Source organism: Lepisosteus platostomus, chromosome 26 (genome assembly GCF_059453375.1).
Source record: "Lepisosteus platostomus isolate fLepPlt1 chromosome 26, fLepPlt1.hap1, whole genome shotgun sequence".
Taxonomy (NCBI): Eukaryota; Metazoa; Chordata; class Actinopteri; order Semionotiformes; family Lepisosteidae; genus Lepisosteus; species Lepisosteus platostomus.
In genome coordinates, this window is record NC_142636.1 from 11,042,274 (window position 1) to 11,061,189 (window position 18,916).

Below are 18,916 nucleotides of genomic sequence, written 5' to 3' on the forward strand. Positions count from 1 at the left end.
TGACAGTCTGGAATCACACTGTAACAATGACAGTCTGGAATCACACTGTAACAGTGACAGTCTGGAATCACACTGTAACTGACAGCAACACACTGTAACAGTGACAGTCTGGAATCACACTGTAACTGACAGCAACACACTGTAACAGTGACAGTCTGGAATCACACTGTAACAGTGACAGTCTGGAATCACACTGTAACTGACAGAAACACACTGTAACAGTGACAGTCTGGAATCACACTGTAACAGTGACAGTCTGGAATCACACTGTAACTGACAGCAACACACTGTAACAGTGACAGTCTGGAATCACACTGTAACTGACAGCAACACACTGTAACAGTGACAGTCTGGAATCACACTGTAACAGTGACAGTCTGGAATCACACTGTAACTGACAGAAACACACTGTAACAGTGACAGTCTGGAATCACACTGTAACAGTGACAGTCTGGAATCACACTGTAACAATGACAGTCTGGAATCACACTGTAACAATGACAGTCTGGAATCACACTGTAACAGTGACAGTCTGGAATCACACTGTAACTGACAGAAACACACTGTAACAGTGACAGTCTGGAATCACACTGTAACAGTGACAGTCTGGAATCACACTGTAACAATGACAGTCTGGAATCACACTGTAACAGTGACAGTCTGGAATCACACTGTAACTGACAGAAACACACTGTAACAGTGACAGTCTGGAATCACACTGTAACAGTGACAGTAACACAGTGTAACAGTGACAGTCTGGAATCACGCTGTACAGTGACAGTGACAGTAACACAGTGCAACACTGGAATCACACTGTAATGATGACAATCAATCTCTATAACAGTGACAGTCACATGCTGTAGCCTACCAAGTCAAACCAGGGTACAACTTTAGGACCAGCACGAGGTGCATTGAAGACCTAGAGCAGAGACGTGTCTTTACACTAAGGGCAGCGGGTGTCAGCAACTCACTGGAATCCTTCAGGAAAATTTCGAGACGGGATTCTGAGATCGATGATCTGGAGTCTCTTAGCTGCTCTTGTCAGCTTGAGACAGGAAGGCAATGAAACAGCCACAGCGCCATTAAACACCAGCCTGCTTTATTTGACAGGGAAGCAGACAGCAGAACCGGAGCGGATCAGAACTCATCCTCAGCCCCAGCGGTCCGACTGTCTCGCAGAACCCTCAGGCGCTCCAGAGTGTCCTTCAGCCCCCGCTGGCCAAACTGCTGTCCACTCCTCGTCCGCACACTGACTGTGCCTGTGGACATCTCCTTCTCCCCCACCACTGAGAGAGAGAGAGAGACGGGGGGGCAGAGAGAGAGAGGAGAAAGAGAGAGAGAGAAGAGAGAGGGGGGGGGAGAGAGAGAGAGGAGAGAGAGACAAGGGGAGATAGAGGAGGGGGAGAGAGGCAGAAGGAGAGAAAGAGAGGCAGAGAGACGGAAAAGAGAGAGAGAAGGATTGAACTTAACACAGCACCCTCACACAGCAGGGGCTCAGAGTAACAGACCCTGCACAGCACCCAGCACTGCGCCCTGAAGCTCCCTCGCTAATCACAACCCTGCCCATCTCTCTGCTCGGACACGTGTGCCTACTGCGAATCTCCAAACCCCTGAACCCCTCACCCAGTATGAAGTTGTACTGGCCCAGCTGGGCCCTGCGGATCTTCCTGCTGAGAGAGGCGCCACGGTCCACGTCCACTTCCACCTGGAAACCCGCCTCCTGGAACTGACGCACCACCTTGGCGCAGGGAGAGAGAGGGAGAGAGAGGCTGTTTTTACTCTTAAGAACCTTGAAGTAAGAAGAGGAGTAGAGAAACAGGCAGCGTGGAGGAGCTAAAAAAAGAGGAGAGGCGGGGTCAACACATGGGGAGGGGTGGGGCATAAGAGAGGGGGCGGGGTGAACTGGGATAAGGGTGTGGTATAATGCAGGGGGCGGGGTGAGAGAGAGGAAGTTGAAACAGGAAGTGGGGTGTGGTATAACGCAGGGGGCGGGGTGAGAGAGGAAGTTGAAACAGGAAGTGGGGTGTGGTATAACGCAGGGGGCGGGGTGAGAGAGAGGAAGTTGAAACAGGAAGTGGGGTGGGGTGTAACGCAGGGGGCGGGGTGAGAGAGAGGAAGTTGAAACAGGAAGTGGGGTGGGGTGTAACGCAGGGGGCGGGGTGAGAGAGAGGAAGTTGAAACAGGAAGCGGGGTGGGGTATAATGCAGGGGGCGGGGTGAGAGAGAGGAAGTTGAAACAGGAAGTGGGGTGTGGTATAACGCAGGGGGCGGGGTGAGAGAGAGGAAGTTGAAACAGGAAGTGGGGTGGGGTGTAACGCAGGGGGCGGGGTGAGAGAGGAAGTTGAAACAGGAAGTGGGGTGTGGTATAACGCAGGGGGCGGGGTGAGAGAGAGAGAGGCGGGTGGAAACACACAGTGGGGCGGGGTGAAGCTGGGTGACGGAGGGGCCGCTGGTCGGCTACAGAAGATCTGAGCAGCTGTGTGCAGTGCAGTGTTGCACAGTCATACACACAGCCCAGGCGCAACACACTGGGGAGTCTAGGGACGGTGATGCTGTGGAGCGAGCAGGGCAGATATGCCTACCTCCTGTGCATAGCCCTCGGTGCTGCCCCCTACAGGAATGACCATGACCTGCGCAGGGGAGAGCCACAATGGCCTGGAAGGACAGACAGACACAGTCAGACACCCCAACCCTGACAGGCTAACGGACAGGCACCCCAACACAATAACAGACAACACCCCAACCCTGACAGGCTAACGGACAGGCACCCCAACACAATAACAGACAACACCCCAACCCTGACAGGCTAACGGACAGGCACCCCGACACGCTCACGGACAGGCACCCCAACACAATAACAGACAACACCCCAACCCCGACCCACTAACAGGCAGACACCCCTGATCCCGACATTCTAACAGACACCCCGACACACAGACTGCATACTAATACCATTTTCCCCCATAGTTCTCTGCCAATATGGCGATCATCCTCTCCACAGAGCCCAGAATCGCTCTGTGTATCATCACTGGCCTTCCCAGCTCCCCATCAGGCCTGAGAGAGAGACAGACAGGAGAGAGGAGAGAGGAGAGGGGAGAGAGGGAGAGGGGGACAGGAGAGAGGAGAGAGGAGAGAGGGAGAGGGGGACAGGAGAGAGGGAGAGGGGGACAGGAGAGAGGAGAGAAGGACAGCAGAGGGGAGAGAGGAGGGAAGAACAGGAGAGAGAAGAGAGGGACAGGAGAGAGGAGAGGGGAGAGAGGGAGAGAGGGAGAGAGGGAGAGAGGGACAGGAGAGGGGAGAGAGGGAGAGGAGAGGGGAGAGAAGGGAGAGAGGGACAGGAGAGGGGAGAGGAGAGAGGGAGAGGGGAGGGAGAGAGGGAGAGGAGAGGGGAGAGAAGGGAGAGAGGGGAGAGAGGGACAGGAGAGGGGAGAGAGGGAGAGGGGGACAGGAGAGGGGAGGGGAGAGAAGGGAGAGAGGGAGAGGAGAGGGGAGAGAGGGAGAGGGGAGAGAGGGGAGAGAGGGACAGGAGAAGGGAGAGAGGAGAGAAGGGAGAGAGGGACAGGAGAGAGGAGAGAGACACTGTGAGTATGGAGAAGCTGTACAGCAGAGGCTCTGGGCTCGGCCCTGACCCCTGTGTCCTGGGAGAGTGCTTGACCCCCCTGTGGGCGCCCGGATCTGCTCCCGAGAGTAACAAAGAGCTCTTGGCCCCACGGGTGGCTGAGCTCGGGGCACCTGCACTACTCACCCCGTGTAGTGAAGGTCGAATCTGATGGGCAGCTGGAAGTCCAGTTGGATGGTGGCACACTGGTGGTGGCGGCCAATGGCATCTTTAATCTGAATGTCGATCTGGGCAGAGATAAAACGTGTTGAGACCATCAGAAGGGTCACAAATGACAGCTGGCCTTGTGGATCATCCAGCCCGTCGTGCTGCTGGCAAATAACCCCTCCCAGATCCAGGCACAAAAAAGAAACTGGCTTCAACAGCATGGCTGGGTAGCCTGTTCCACACTCCCACCACCCTTTGTGTACAGCAGTGCCTCCTGTCCTGACTGGAGGATCTCACACAGCTGTTTCTTAAAAGAAACCAGAGAATGGGCTTTGACAGCATGGCTGGGCTGCCTGTGCTCTCACCTTGGGGCCGTAGAAGGCGCCGTCCCCAGGGCTCAGCTCCCAGGGATGGCCGAACTGCTCCAGGCTCTTCTGCAGCTGCTGCATCGATCAGGGAGAGAGAGAGAGAGAGAGTCAGGCCTGCAGCTTCCAGTTCAAACCCCACTCACAGCTCCCCTGCCCCCCCTCAATCCCCCTGTCCCTGTCCCCCCTCAATCCTCCTGCCCAGTAGCCCCTCAATCCTCCTGCCCAGTACCCCCTCAATCCCCCTGTCCCTGTCCCCCCTCAATCCTCCTGCCCAGTACCCCCTCAATCCTCCTGTCCCCCCTCAATCCTCCTGCCCAGTACCCCCTCATTCCTCCTGTCCCCCCTCCAATCCTCCTGCCCAGTACCCCCTCAATCCTCCTGTCACTGCCCCCTGCCCCCCTCCCTCGCTCTCACCCCCTCAGCAGTGTCCCAGAGCGCAGGGTCCCCCAGGCAGGGAGAGGGCCGGGTGGACAGCAGCAGGCGGTAGGAGAATCCAAACACACTGTAGACACTGTGGAGGAACTGGAGACACGCGCTGATCTCCCCCTCCAGCTGAGAGAGAGAGGGGTTCATACAGACACTCCAGTACATTAACACTGCACTGAGAGAGAGGGGTTCATACAGACACACTGACTGGACACTCCAGTACATTAACACTGCACTGAGAGAGAGGGGTTCATACAGACACACTGACTGACTGGACACTCCAGTACATTAACACTGCACTGAGAGAGAGGGGTTCATACAGACACACTGACTGACTGGACACTCCAGTACATTAACACTGCACTGAGAGAGAGGGGTTCATACAGACACACTGACTGACTGGACACTCCAGTACATTAACACTGCACTGAGAGAGAGGGGTTCATACAGACACACTGACTGACTGGACACTCCAGTACATTAACACTGCACTGAGAGAGAGGGGTTCATACAGACACACTGAGATAGAGTGTGTATTAACAGCAAGACATAGAAATGCTCCCCAGTGTTCTCAGAACCCCAAATACCTGCTCTGGGGTGCAGAAGATGTGGGCATCATCCTGCACGAAACGGCGGACTCGGGTCAGACCGGTGAGGGATCCCGACACCTCGTTCCTGTGCAGCGCCCCAAAATCAGCCCAGCGCAGAGGAAGTTCCCTCCAGGAGCGTGGGCGCTGGTCGAACATCAGGCTGAGAGGCAGAGAGTGACATCTGAACTGACCCCAGAGCCTGCTCCTCACGGACTTTCACTGACCCCTGTCCCTGTCCTTCTCCCTGCCATCTGTCCCTCTCTCTGCGTCCCCTGTCCCTCTCTCTCTCCCTGCCATCTGTCCCTCTCTCTGCGTCCCCTGTCCCTCTCTCTGCGTCCCCTGTCCCTCTCTCTCTCCCTGTCCCCTCTCCCCTCTCTGTGTCCCCTGTCCCCTCTCTCTGTGTCCCCTGTCCCCCTCTCTCTGTGTCCCCTGTCCCCTCTCTCTGTGTCCCCTGTCCCCCTCTCTCTGTGTCCCCTGTCCCCCTCTCTCTGTATCCCCTGTCCCTCTCTCTCTGTATCCCCTGTCCCTCTCTCTCTGCGTCCCCTGTCCCCTCTCTCTGCGTCCCCTGTCCCTCTCTCTCTCCCTGTCCCCTCTCCCCTCTCTGTATCCCCTGTCCCTCTCTCCCTGTGTCTCCTCTCCCCTCTCTCTGTGTCCCCTGTCCCCTCTCTTGCTCCCTGTCCCCTGTCCCCTCTCTTGCTCCCTGTCCCCTGTCCCTGTGTCCCCTCTCCCCTCTCCCTGTGTCCCCTGTCGCCTGTCCCCCTCTCTCTCCCTGTCCCCTGTCCCTCTCTTCCATGTCTCTCAGCCTTGCTCTTCTCTCTCACCAGTGAGCAGGACAGTTCATGGGCTTCAGTGCGAAGGTGTCTCTCTCGCTCTTGAATGTGAACATGTTTTCGCTGTAGTGCTCCCAATGTCCTGAACGCTGCCACAAGCGAGCGCTGAACACTGTGGGCGTCACCACCTCCGAGAAGCCCCTCCGGCAGTACTCACTCTGAAAGAGATGGAGAATTGGCTGTACAGCAGCACTGCTCTGGGTTCAACTGCAGTTGTAGGCAAGTAATACAATTATACTGTACAGCACTACTGTACACCGAGCTGTACCTTGACGAAGTCAGTCAGGGTGTTGTACACTGTGCCGTACCTTGATGAAGTCAGTCAGGGTGTTGTACACTGTGCCGTACCTTGATGAAGTCAGTCAGGGTGTTGTACACCGAGCTGTACCTTGATGAAGTCAGTCAGGGTGTTGTACACTGTGCTGTACCTTGATGAATCAGTCAGGGTGTTGTACACTGTGCCGTACCTTGATGAAGTCAGTCAGGGTGTTGTACACTGTGCCGTACCTTGATGAAGTCAGTCAGGGTGTTGTAGACTGTGCCGTACCTTGATGAAGTCAGTCAGGGTGTTGTACACTGTGCTGTACCTTGACGAAGTCAGTCAGGGTGTTGTACACTGTGCTGTACCTTGATGAAGTCAGTCAGGGTGTTGTACACTGTGCCGTACCTTGATGAAGTCAGTCAGGGTGTTGTACACTGTGCCGTACCTTGATGAAGTCAGTCAGGGTGTTGTACACTGTGCTGTACCTTGATGAAGTCAGTCAGGGTGTTGTACACTGTGCCGTACCTTGATGAAGTCAGTCAGGGTGTTGTACACTGTGCCGTACCTTGATGAAGTCAGTCAGGGTGTTGTACACTGTGCTGTACCTTGATGAAGTCAGTCAGGGTGTTGTACACTGTGCTGTACCTTGATGAAGTCAGTCAGGGTGTTGTAGATATGTGCCCCCTTGGGCAGGAAGAAGCAGCTGCCTGGACTGACATCATGGAAGAAGAACAGCTCCTGATCCTGCAGTCAGACAAGACACACGATCAGAAATACACAGACACAACCAGAGATTCTCAGTCACTGGCCCTGCTCTCCACCTCACTGCCCACCTCACCTTCCCAATTCGGCGGTGGTCTCGTCTCCTGGCCTCCTCCTGGTCTCTCTCCCACTTCTTCAGCTGCTCCTCCCCTGGGAAGGATACGCCTGACACCCTGTGGACCCTCTGGCCATCTGCCCCCCCCCAATCCACTGTCGACACCTGAGAGAGAGAGGGGTTCATACAGACACACTGACTGACTGGACACTCCAGTACATTAACACTGCACTGAGAGAGAGGGGTTAATACAGACATACTGACAGACTGGACACTCCAGTACATGAACACTGCACTGAGAGAGAGGGGTTAATACAGACATACTGACAGACTGGACACTCCAGTACATGAACACTGCACTGAGAGAGAGGGGTTCATACAGACACACTGACTGACTGGACACTCCAGTACATTAACACTGCACTGAGAGAGAGGGGTTCATACAGACACACTGACTGACTGGACACTCCAGTACATTAACACTGCACTGAGAGAGAGGGGTTCATACAGACACACTGACTGACTGGACACTCCAGTACATTAACACTGCACTGAGAGAGAGGGGTTCATACAGACACACTGACTGGACACTCCAGTACATTAACACTGCACTGAGAGAGAGGGGTTCATACAGACACACTGACTGGACACTCCAGTACATTAACACTGCACTGAGAGAGAGGGGTTAATACAGACACACTGACTGACTGGACACTCCAGTACATTAACACTGCACTGAGAGAGAGGGGTTCATACAGACACACTGACTGGACACTCCAGTACATTAACACTGCACTGAGAGAGAGGGGTTAATACAGACACACTGACTGACTGGACACTCCAGTACATTAACACTGCACTGAGAGAGAGGGGTTCATACAGACACACTGACTGGACACTCCAGTACATTAACACTGCACTGAGAGAGAAACAGGAAAAGAGGTTGGGAAAGAGGAAGAGAGTTGTAGTGAAACTGACCTGGAGGAGCTGCAGGACCTTCAGTCTGCTTGTGTTTGTGACGTGAGGACCAGAGCACAGAGTCACCAGACTGCCACACCTGCACACAGAGCACAGAGTCACCAGACTGCCACACCTGCACACACACACAGCACAGAGTCACCAGACTGCCACACCTGCACACACACACAGCACAGAGTCACCAGACTGCCACACCTGCACACACACACAGCACAGAGTCACCAGACTGCCACACCTTCACACACACAGCACAGAGTCACCAGACTGCCACACCTGCACACAGACACACACAGAGCACAGAGCCTCCTGTCCCCTGTGCTGACCCGTGGTGTCTCTGACCTGTCCACTTGTACTGAACAGCAGCATCTCTGACCTGTAGACTGTAGCTGTGGGCCCAGCTGCCTGTGTCTCTATTGTCTCCATCACAAACTTGTTGTGCTGTAAAAGAGATGGACAGAACATAGGCTCTGGCACCATCCAGAGGCTGTAAAAGCACTGACAGCATGTGTGTGTGGTTAATAAAAGTCTTTCCCACTATGTCGCTCTTCTTCAAATGAGATGAATGGGGGTTCTGAAGTCTCGATTCCACAATAAAGGAAACCAATCAATCAATTAAGATCTATCAGCAGAACCTTCCAAACAAATAAGACTGCAAATGTCTTCAATAAGATGGCTGAGTCAGGGACTCTTTCAGTCATCAGGCATTTTTTATAGAATACACTCATGATGCTGTGTTTAAGCACATCAAGGAGTTCATAAAGTTTCTACTGCAATTACCAGAAGAAAGATTATTGATCAAAACCAGGACAATGGCGCCACCTGGAGGTGACGTCATGGAGAAGCAGCCAGCTATGATGGCCACAGAGAGGCTATTGAATCCAATCCATCTGCCATGGATGGAAGCCACAGATTTCCAACAGAAGGACAGGGAGTGAAGTCCAGTACCTTGAACAGCTCCCTCAGCTCATCCTGGCTGACCTCCAGTCTGATAAATGGCACCTTCTGGGAGACAATGCGTCTGCAGCCCTTCTCTATAGAGGAGAGGTCACTGCCTGAGAGAGAGCTGGAGAGAGAGAGGACAGGAGCACACTGTCCACTGCGCCGCTGTACAGAGGACTGGACACAGGCACACTGTCCACTGCGCCGCTCTACAGAGGACTGGACACGAGCTCACTGTCCACTGCGCCACTCTACAGAGGACTGGACACGAGCTCACTGTCCACTGCGCCACTCTACAGAGGACTGGACACGAGCACACTGTCCACTGCGCCACTGTACAGAGGACTGGACACGAGCACACTGTCCACTGCGCTACTCCACAAGAGAGAGGAGGAGGTGACTGACCGTTGGTCCAGATGGACGTCACTGTAGAAGCCCGACTCTGTGCTGCCCAGTCGACACAGAGCGCCGCCCCACTCCGAGATCAACACCCCTCCCAGCACACTGGCACTGGAGCACCAGAACACCTGAGAGAGAACCAGAGTCTGAACACACTAAACACACTGAACACAGAGCACACTGCACACACTGGCACTGAAGCACCAGAACACCTGAGAGAGAACCAGAGTCTGAACACAGAGCACACTGCACACTGACAGTGAACACACGACAGACTGAACACACTGCACACTGACAGTGAACACACGACAGACTGAACACAGAGAGTACTGCAGACAGAATGGCATTGACATTGAAGAGACAGCACCTCCTTCCCCTCTGTGCTGTTGAAACCCAGGAACTGCAGGTCACAGTCAGCCTCCAGGGGGCGCTCCAGATCCCACAGCTGCCCACTGACCCGCGCCACTATAGGAGGGTCAGTCTCACACCTGTAACAGCACAGCATAATCAAAAAACTCTACCAATAAACCCTAATGACCACAGAGTGACCACTGAACACACACAGTGCACCTTGACACACTGAACACACTGTAATCACACACTCTACTAATAAACCCTAATGACCACAGAGTGACCACTGAACACACACAGTGCACCTTGACACACTGAACACACTGTAATCACACACTCTACTAATAAACCCTAATGACCACAGAGTGACCACTCAACACACTGCGCACTGACACTGACAATCTGATACAGTGATAAGAGTGTGTTTGGTATCTGCACACTGTAGAGAGAGACACCACAGCGGGCGGGTTGGCGCTGGGCTGTACCGGGCCTGCCGGGCGATGTCCAGTGGTCGGGTCACCCCGGCCTTGCCCTCCAGCGTCACCCCATCAGGAAGAGTGACCCGCAGAGGTCGTGCCCTCGCCGCCCTCGCTGCCTGGCGGGCACTCTGCCTCTCTAGCAGGGCGTCAAAGACACGCAGGCTCTCCGACACGGACTGGGACAACTGCCCCTGGACAGGGACAGGGAGACCACAGGAGAGAGGAGGACAGAGCAGGGGAGAGAGAGGTGGACACAACAGAGAGGAGCACTATTAGACTCACCAGGAACACTCATGGAAACACAGCCTGACCCACTGGAGCCCCACAGACACCCCTCCCCATCTGCCTGGGTTTCACAACCTCCTCCGTCACACAAGACAAACAGAGCCGCCATCAATATCATCATTACTGCTAGTGCAGAGCTGTCAGTCAGACTCCCAGTGCACAGCAGTCTGATCCACTCCAGGTGTTACAGTGCTGTCAGTCAGACTCCCAGCGCACAGCAGTCTGATCCACTCCAGGTTTTACAGTGCTGTCAGTCAGACTCCCAGTGTACAGCAGTCTGATCCACTCCAGGTTTTACAGAGCTGTCAACCAGACTCCCAGTGCACAGCACTCTGATCCACTCCAGGTTTTACAGTGCTGTCAGTCAGACTCCCAGTGCACAGCAGTCTGATCCACTCCAGGTTTTACAGTGCTGTCAGTAAGACTCCCAGCGCACAGCAGTCTGATCCACTCCAGGTTTTACAGTGCTGTCAGTCAGACTCCCAGTGCGCAGCAGTCTGATCCACTCCAGGTTTTACAGTGCTGTCAGTCAGACTCCCAGCGCACAGCAGTCTGATCCATGCCAGCCTTTCTGGCGCTTGGCCAGGCGTACGCAGCTACTGCAGAACCTGGAATGGATCAGACTGCTGTGGAAGGAGTTTTATGTCTTAAGTAATTAATGTGTATTTTATTAGCCTACCTGCAGCACCCGGCAATATCGCCTCTGTCGAGCGGCAGGGGCTACGGTCACGGAGGGGATCGCTTTTAACACAGCAGACAACATCGCGATCTAAGCTCCGTCATAAAGGCATCGCACTGCTGTCGCACATGGCCTCTCGCCGAGCTTCTGTCCCTACAGCACAAGTCACTCTCGCACCATCTGCGCCACCATGACACCGGAAACCCCTCATAAAAAACGCTGATTGGCCGAGAGCAAAAAGAGGAAAAGGTGGGCGGTGCCACTTACAGGAAGGCCACTCAGACAGCGAGCAAACACAAACAGAACGCCCTGCCCTGCGAGAGCTGTGCAGTTCTGGCCACCGATTGGTTGAAGGGCGATGGGCGGTGCGAACCAGTCCTCTTACCCAATCAGACCTCGGCGCTGGGCAGGAATCTGCGCAGTCAAAGAACGCACCGCTGCATTACAAGCCGGAGAAGCCGAGAGAAGGATGCGCAGTTTCGACTGCAAACGCAGATTTGAAAAACACGCGTTTTCGAGGAAAAATGAAATTGCATTCCGTTTTACTCGTTTCAGAAAAGGCGGACAACCCGATTTGTGTAGTGTTCGTACTCTAGGGGTGAACTTTGCTGGCGACAGCGCTGCGCACGGCGCATGTGAAGTTACTTGGCCCACGCGTGGGAAGAGCTGAGCCGTGGAAGGTCCAAGCGCAGGCAGAACCACGGGGAGCACGGCCCCTCGCCCACACCCGACAGAACACGCGTGGCTGTGTACCCTTGCAACACCCCCCCCGCCCCCCGCGCGCCATCTGGTGCGGCAGCGGCGCCACTCTGTGGCCACTTTGTCGCCCCTGAGTCGCGGTCGTGCGTGGAACCGGCTTCTCACGCACCGCCCCCTCCCGGACCCTGCGTACCGAGCCTCGAAACGCAGCGAACGGTGTGAAAACACCGGGACCAAGCGGGTCCAGGGGCTCGAGTCCGACACCCGCTGGCGGGGGCGTCTCCACCCACGCCACGCCACCTCGGCACCGACCCACTCCCGGGAACCCGGGTCCCCAGAGCTCAGAGCTCGCGGTCCAACACGCGTGCAACTGGACCGTTTTAACGAAGTAAAAAAAAACAAGATTTTCAGGGTTCAGTCCAGACAGCTTTGAAGGTCATGGGAGTGAAACAGCACCCCTCCCTGCAGAAAACCTTTGAAAAATCCATAATCAAACAGGCAGGAAAAATGATATCAGATCCTTCCCACATCCTCGACTCTGAGTATCAACTTCTTCCTTCTGGCAAACGCTTTAGGGCTCCCAGATGTGAGTCAAACAGATACAAACAGCCCTGTGCTCCGCTGTCCATTAGAGCTGTCAGTGCAAATGTCAGGGATGAACACAGTTTGACTCTTACAACCCACTCGAGTGCGAGATGTCTTGTGATGTGCTATAAATGTGACATGTTGTTCTGTGTTACACTGTACATGTGCCATAGAGTTGTGCGATGTTTTTCTCCTTTTTTGTAATAGAATAATGTGCAATGTTTTTCTTTTCTTCTCTTTTGTTTGCATTCTGTTTGAATGTTCAGGAGCGCTGGGTGTCCTTCCCTCGGGGGACAATAATATCTGCTCTTTCTTAGAACGGAGCGCCCGGTTTACCGGCCTTCCTCGGCGACACCGCTGGCTCATCGCTCTCAGCGGCCGATTGAAACGCTGTTTAGTTTAAGGGAGCTGGAGGGAGCGCCGAGGAGAAACACGGGGGTGTCCCTTATCGGGCTGCATAGGGCACCCCGTTTTCAAGTGACGTACCCTCCAGTGTACCCGCCTTTCCACTACAGAAAACCCCATTTTCCAGTAATATACTCGACATTTTTAAGTGACGTATTCTCCAGTGTACCCCCCTTTCTCAAGCGATGCACTCCACGGTGTACCCACTTTTTCAAGCGAAGAAGTCTACAGCCTGCCCCCCTTTTCTCTACAACACACCCCCTTTTCAAGTGACATAATCTAGTGTACCCCATTTCTCAACCGATATTTTCCACAGCGTGCCCCGTTTTTCAAGCAAAGTACAGCGGATCCCTTTTTCAAGTGAAGTACTCTAGTGTACCCCCCCTTTTCAAGTACTTTACAGTGTACCCCATTTGTCAAGTGAGGTACTCTACACTGTACCCCTTTTTCAAGCAAAATACAGAATACCCCATTTTTCAACTCTACAACACACCTCCTTTTTAAGTTAAGTCATATAGTGTACCCCTTTCTCAAGTGAGGTACTCTACAACATACCCAGTTTTTTAAGTACAAGTGCACCCCCTTTTCAAGGGACGTTCTCTTTCTCTATAGTGTACTCCATTTTTCAAGCAAAGTACAGTGCACCCCCCTTTTAAACTGATGTGCTCTAAAGCACACCTTTGTTCAAGTAATTTAGTGTACCCCCTTTATCAAGTAATGCACACTACAGTGCACCCCCATCTGAGACAGTGCATCTGCCATCATGGAAACTGACAGCAAGGACAGCGTGACACGGGGGGCGTACCCAGAAATCAGGTGAACCAGTTCCACAGCTGCAGGTTCAAGGGCTGAACCAGTTCCCCAGCTGCAGGTTCACGAGCAGAATCAGTTCCCCAGCTGCAGGTTCAAGGGCTGAACCAGTTCCCCAGCTGCTGGTTCACGGGCGGAACCAGTTCCCCAGCTGCTGGTTCACGGGCGGAACCAGTTCCCCAGCTGCTGGTTCATGGGCTGAACCAGTTCCCCAGCTGCAGGTTCAAAGGCTGAACCAGTTCCCCAGCTGCTGGTTCACGAGCAGAACCAGTTCCCCAGCTGCAGGTTCAAGGGCTGAACCAGTTCCCCAGCAGCAGGTTCACGGGCTGAACCAGTTCCCCAGCTGCTGGTTCTCACTAGATGGCGAAGACTCTCTCTCTGCGTTGTGTAAACCTCCTCGCGACGCTGATTGGTGTCACTCTTCCTGCTCCAGGAGCGCCCCCTGCGGGCGACACCTGCACTCTTCCCGAGTCCAGGCCCCCCGGCTCCCAGGAAAACAGCCACACAGGGGCGATGCTCATCAGCGGGGGGTCACCGGAATGCCTGGCCATCAAGGGTCTGTCGGCTCCATCCTGCTCCCCTCCTAGATCCAAGCACCCCCTTGTCCCGGGACTCCAGGGGCCCTGCCGGATTGCTGTCCCTTTGGGATGAGCCCACCGGAGGATCCCCGGACTTGATCGGTCACGCCGCACGAGCTGGCTGCCTTCAGGCACGGCGGACGGAGACCTGCTCCTGCCCAGACAGGGCCTCTTCACTGGCTCCCTGCCCCTTCCTCGGTCTCCGTCTTCGCCAGAGGTGACCGAGCGGCCCGTCACAAGTAGTCAGTTTAATCCACAGTCCGTATTCTACAAACAGACGTGCACGTTCCTTCTGATACGCGGTATACTTCTGAAGACTGTGAAGAATCTGCTCCCCAAGATACACAGCTCACCGAGCGAGTGCATCAGTCCAGGCCACTCCACGGTCTTTCTGTGTCGCTGAACAAGAGCCCACGGTGAATCAGTCCAGGCCACTCCACGGTCTTTCGGTGTCGCTGAACAAGAGCCCACGGTGAATCAGTCCAGGCCACTCCACGGTCTTTCGGTGTCGCTGAACAAGAGCCCACGGTGAATCAGTCCAGGCCACTCCACGGTCTTTCTGTGTCGCTGAACAAGAGCCCACGGTGAATCAGTCCAGGCCACTCCACGGTCTTTCGGTGTCGCAGGAACAAGAGCCCACGGTGAATCAGTCCAGGCCACTCCACGGTCTTTCTGTGTCGCTGAACAAGAGCCCACGGTGAATCAGTCCAGGCCACTCCACGGTCTTTCTGTGTCGCTGAACAAGAGCCCACGGTGAATAAGTCCAGGCCACTCCACGGTCTTTCTGTGTCGCTGAACAAGAGCCCACGGTGAATCAGTCCAGGCCACTCCACGGTCTTTCGGTGTCGCTGAACAAGAGCCCACGGTGAATAAGTCCAGGCCACTCCACGGTCTTTCGGTGTCGCTGAACAAGAGCCCACGGTGAATCAGTCCAGGCCACTCCACGGTCTTTCTGTGTTACTGAACAAGAGCCCATGGTGAATCAGTCCAGGCCACTCCACGGTCTTTCTGTGTTACTGAACAAGAGCCCACGGTGAATCAGTCCAGGCCACTCCACGGTCTTTCGGTGTTACTGAATGACCAGGCGATTCCAGAAAGCTTGTCACAGGCCTGCTCTGGCTTATGGGACAGGACCAGACCCCACTGTCACAGCAGCATACCAGTACAGGCGGCCCCCGGCTTGCCCCAGCTCGGTACTCCACTGTCACATTCACGAACAAGCCTCACACCGGGAGGATATCGCTCGGGACACTCGCATTCAGAGCCTGTCTGCAGCAGCCAGCTCATGAGGCCCTGGCCCACCCGCTCACAGATGTGAAACCTTGCGTTCACAACAGGCTGGGCGAAGCTGAGCTCATCGGGACAACTCTCCCCTGGTGCAGGCTACAACCTGACTGCAATCAGCACTGAGCAGGCCAGCTGTCAGACCGCAGACAATTATTATGATATATATACATCTTCGGGGATTCCAGATCTCTGGAACTCCTCAGTAGTCGAAGGTTTGAAGATAAAACATCACAGCCCTTCAATGAGCCTATTGGCCCAATTTAGAAATAGAATATCTTAAGAAATCCAGTCATTTTGAGCTTTCTTGGACTGATCCATCAGGATTCACTCCCAGCTCTCTCTGACTGATCAATCAGGAATCACTCCCAGCTCTCTCACTCTCAGACTGATCAGTCAGGAATCACTCCCAGCTCTCAATTCAATTCAATTCAAGGTGCTTTATTAGCATGACCGATGGGTACAATCAGTGTTGCTCTCACTCTCTCACACTGATCAGTCAGGAATCACTCTCAGCTCTCTCACTCTCAGACTGATCAGTCAGGAATCACTCTCAGCTCTCACTCTCTCAGACTGATCAGTCAGGAATCACTCCCAGCTCTCTCAGACTGATCAGTCAGGAATCACTCTCAGCTCTCACTCTCTCAGACTGATCAGTCAGGAATCACTCCCAGCTCTCTCAGACTGATCAGTCAGGAATCACTCCCAGCTCTCACTCTCTCAGACTGATCAATCAGGAATCACTCCCAGCTCTCACTCTCTCAGACTGATCAATCAGGAATCACTCCCAGCTCTCTCTCTCTCTCAGACTGATCAGTCAGGAATCACTCCCAGCTCTCTCACTCTCAGACTGATCAGTCAGGAATCACTCCCAGCTCTCTCACTCTCAGACTGATCAGTCAGGAATCACTCTCAGCTCTCTCACTCTCAGACTGATCAGTCAGAAATCACTCTCAGCTCTCTCACTCTCAGACTGATCAGTCAGGAATCACTCTCAGCTCTCTCACTCTCAGACTGATCAGTCAGGAATCACTCTCAGCTCTCACTCTCTCAGACTGATCAGTCAGGAATCACTCCCAGCTCTCTCAGACTGATCAGTCAGGAATCACTCCCAGCTCTCACTCTCTCAGACTGATCAATCAGGAATCACTCCCAGCTCTCACTCTCTCAGACTGATCAATCAGGAATCACTCCCAGCTCTCTCTCTCTCTCAGACTGATCAGTCAGGAATCACTCCCAGCTCTCTCACTCTCAGACTGATCAGTCAGGAATCACTCTCAGCTCTCTCACTCTCAGACTGATCAGTCAGAAATCACTCTCAGCTCTCTCACTCTCAGACTGATCAGTCAGGAATCACTCTCAGCTCTCTCACTCTCAGACTGATCAGTCAGGAATCACTCTCAGCTCTCACTCTCTCAGACTGATCAGTCAGGAATCACTCCCAGCTCTCTCAGACTGATCAGTCAGGAATCACTCCCAGCTCTCACTCTCTCAGACTGATCAATCAGGAATCACTCCCAGCTCTCACTCTCTCAGACTGATCAATCAGGAATCACTCCCAGCTCTCTCTCTCTCTCAGACTGATCAGTCAGGAATCACTCCCAGCTCTCTCACTCTCAGACTGATCAGTCAGGAATCACTCCCAGCTCTCTCACTCTCAGACTGATCAGTCAGGAATCACTCTCAGCTCTCTCACTCTCAGACTGATCAGTCAGAAATCACTCTCAGCTCTCTCACTCTCAGACTGATCAGTCAGGAATCACTCTCAGCTCTCTCACTCTCAGACTGATCAGTCAGGAATCACTCTCAGCTCTCACTCTCTCAGACTGATCAGTCAGGAATCACTCCCAGCTCTCTCAGACTGATCAGTCAGGAATCACTCCCAGCTCTCACTCTCTCAGACTGATCAATCAGGAATCACTCCCAGCTCTCACTCTCTCAGACTGATCAATCAGGAATCACTCCCAGCTCTCTCTCTCTCTCAGACTGATCAGTCAGGAATCACTCCCAGCTCTCTCACTCTCAGACTGATCAGTCAGGAATCACTCCCAGCTCTCTCACTCTCAGACTGATCAGTCAGGAATCACTCTCAGCTCTCTCACTCTCAGACTGATCAGTCAGAAATCACTCTCAGCTCTCTCACTCTCAGACTGATCAGTCAGGAATCACTCCCAGCTCTCTCTCTGTCTGATCAATCAGGAATCACTCCAAGTTCTCTCTCCCTCAGACTGATCAATCAGGAATCACTCCCAGCTCTCTCTCTGTCTGATCAATCAGGAATCACTCCAAGCTCTCTCTCCCTCAGACTGATCAGTCAGGAATCACTCCAAGTTCTCTCTCCCTCAGACTGATCAATCAGGAATCACTCCCAGCTCTCTCTGTCTGATCAATCAGGAATCACTCCAAGCTCTCTCTCCCTCAGACTGATCAGTCAGGAATCACTCCCAGCTCTCTCAGACTGAGCAGTCAGGAATCACTCCCAGCTCTCTCACTCTCAGACTGAGCAGTCAGGAATCACTCCCAGCTCTCTCACTCTCAGACTGAGCAGTCAGGAATCACTCCCAGCTCTCTCACTCTCAGACTGATCAGTCAGGAATCACTCTCAGCTCTCTCTCTCGGACTGATCAGTCAGGAATCAATCCCAGCTCTCTCACTCTCAGACTGATCAGTCAGGAATCACTCCCAGCTCTCTCTCTGACTGATAAGGAATCACTCCCAGCTCTCTCTCTGACTGATAAGGAATCTTTCCTGGGAGAAAGCGGACTGGGCTGCTGCAGGACCTCGGGGACACCAGAGAGGAGCTGATGTTCCTCTCCAGACACTTTCTGCTTCCTGTGCTTACAGTGATTTCCTGAGCAGAGCACATGCCCTGGGATGCGAATGCTTATGAAACCAACCAGGAAGGGAAATATATCGTCAGTCAACACTGACTGCCCAGCGCCTTGCAAGAACAGGTCTGTTTGCTCGCGAGGGCTGAAGGGCTTTCAGTCCCAGAATGCAAGACGCCGCTGGAGACTCGGGCTCTGCGGACACCGAGGACGACAGCAGGCAGGCATGCATAATGCCACTGCTCCTCTCAAACACTGGTGTTTTACTTTGACGCCCAGGCAAAAAGCCAAAGGCAGCCATTCGGGGAACTCCGTCCTGCTGGAACGCGAGAGCACTGCCTGGCCTCAGTGGCAGGCCGAGGGCTGCGATCACACCCAGGACCCACAGGACACAAGCAAAAGAAGACTGTATTCCCATCAAGCTCGACCCCCCCCCGCCGCCACGGAGATGAGGGAAGGCTCGAGTGCTGAAGTGTGATCAACAACACCTGCTTGGCTCTCCTCTTTAAAGACTACGCTGAACCCGAATGAACCACAGTTCTGAGTTACCTTCACAAAC

General features: G+C 53.8%; 1 protein-coding gene across 1 annotated transcript; it reads right to left on the minus strand.

Moving 5' to 3' along the window:
* Positions 1 to 1,082: 1,082 nt before the first annotated feature.
* Positions 1,083 to 11,431, minus strand: tars2 (threonyl-tRNA synthetase 2, mitochondrial). Its single transcript, XM_088621581.1, has 18 exons — positions 11,169 to 11,431; positions 10,211 to 10,395; positions 9,742 to 9,862; positions 9,381 to 9,502; positions 8,982 to 9,099; positions 8,410 to 8,474; positions 8,037 to 8,151; positions 7,080 to 7,223; positions 6,887 to 6,985; positions 5,971 to 6,137; positions 5,147 to 5,309; positions 4,548 to 4,685; positions 4,131 to 4,208; positions 3,745 to 3,845; positions 2,952 to 3,053; positions 2,582 to 2,654; positions 1,624 to 1,738; positions 1,083 to 1,286 (listed from the first exon to the last, which is right to left on the minus strand). The coding sequence occupies exons 1-18, from the start codon at positions 11,250 to 11,252 to the stop codon at positions 1,138 to 1,140; spliced, it is 2,139 nt and encodes a 712-aa protein (XP_088477707.1). The 5' UTR covers positions 11,253 to 11,431; the 3' UTR covers positions 1,083 to 1,137.
* Positions 11,432 to 18,916: the final 7,485 nt, after the last annotated feature.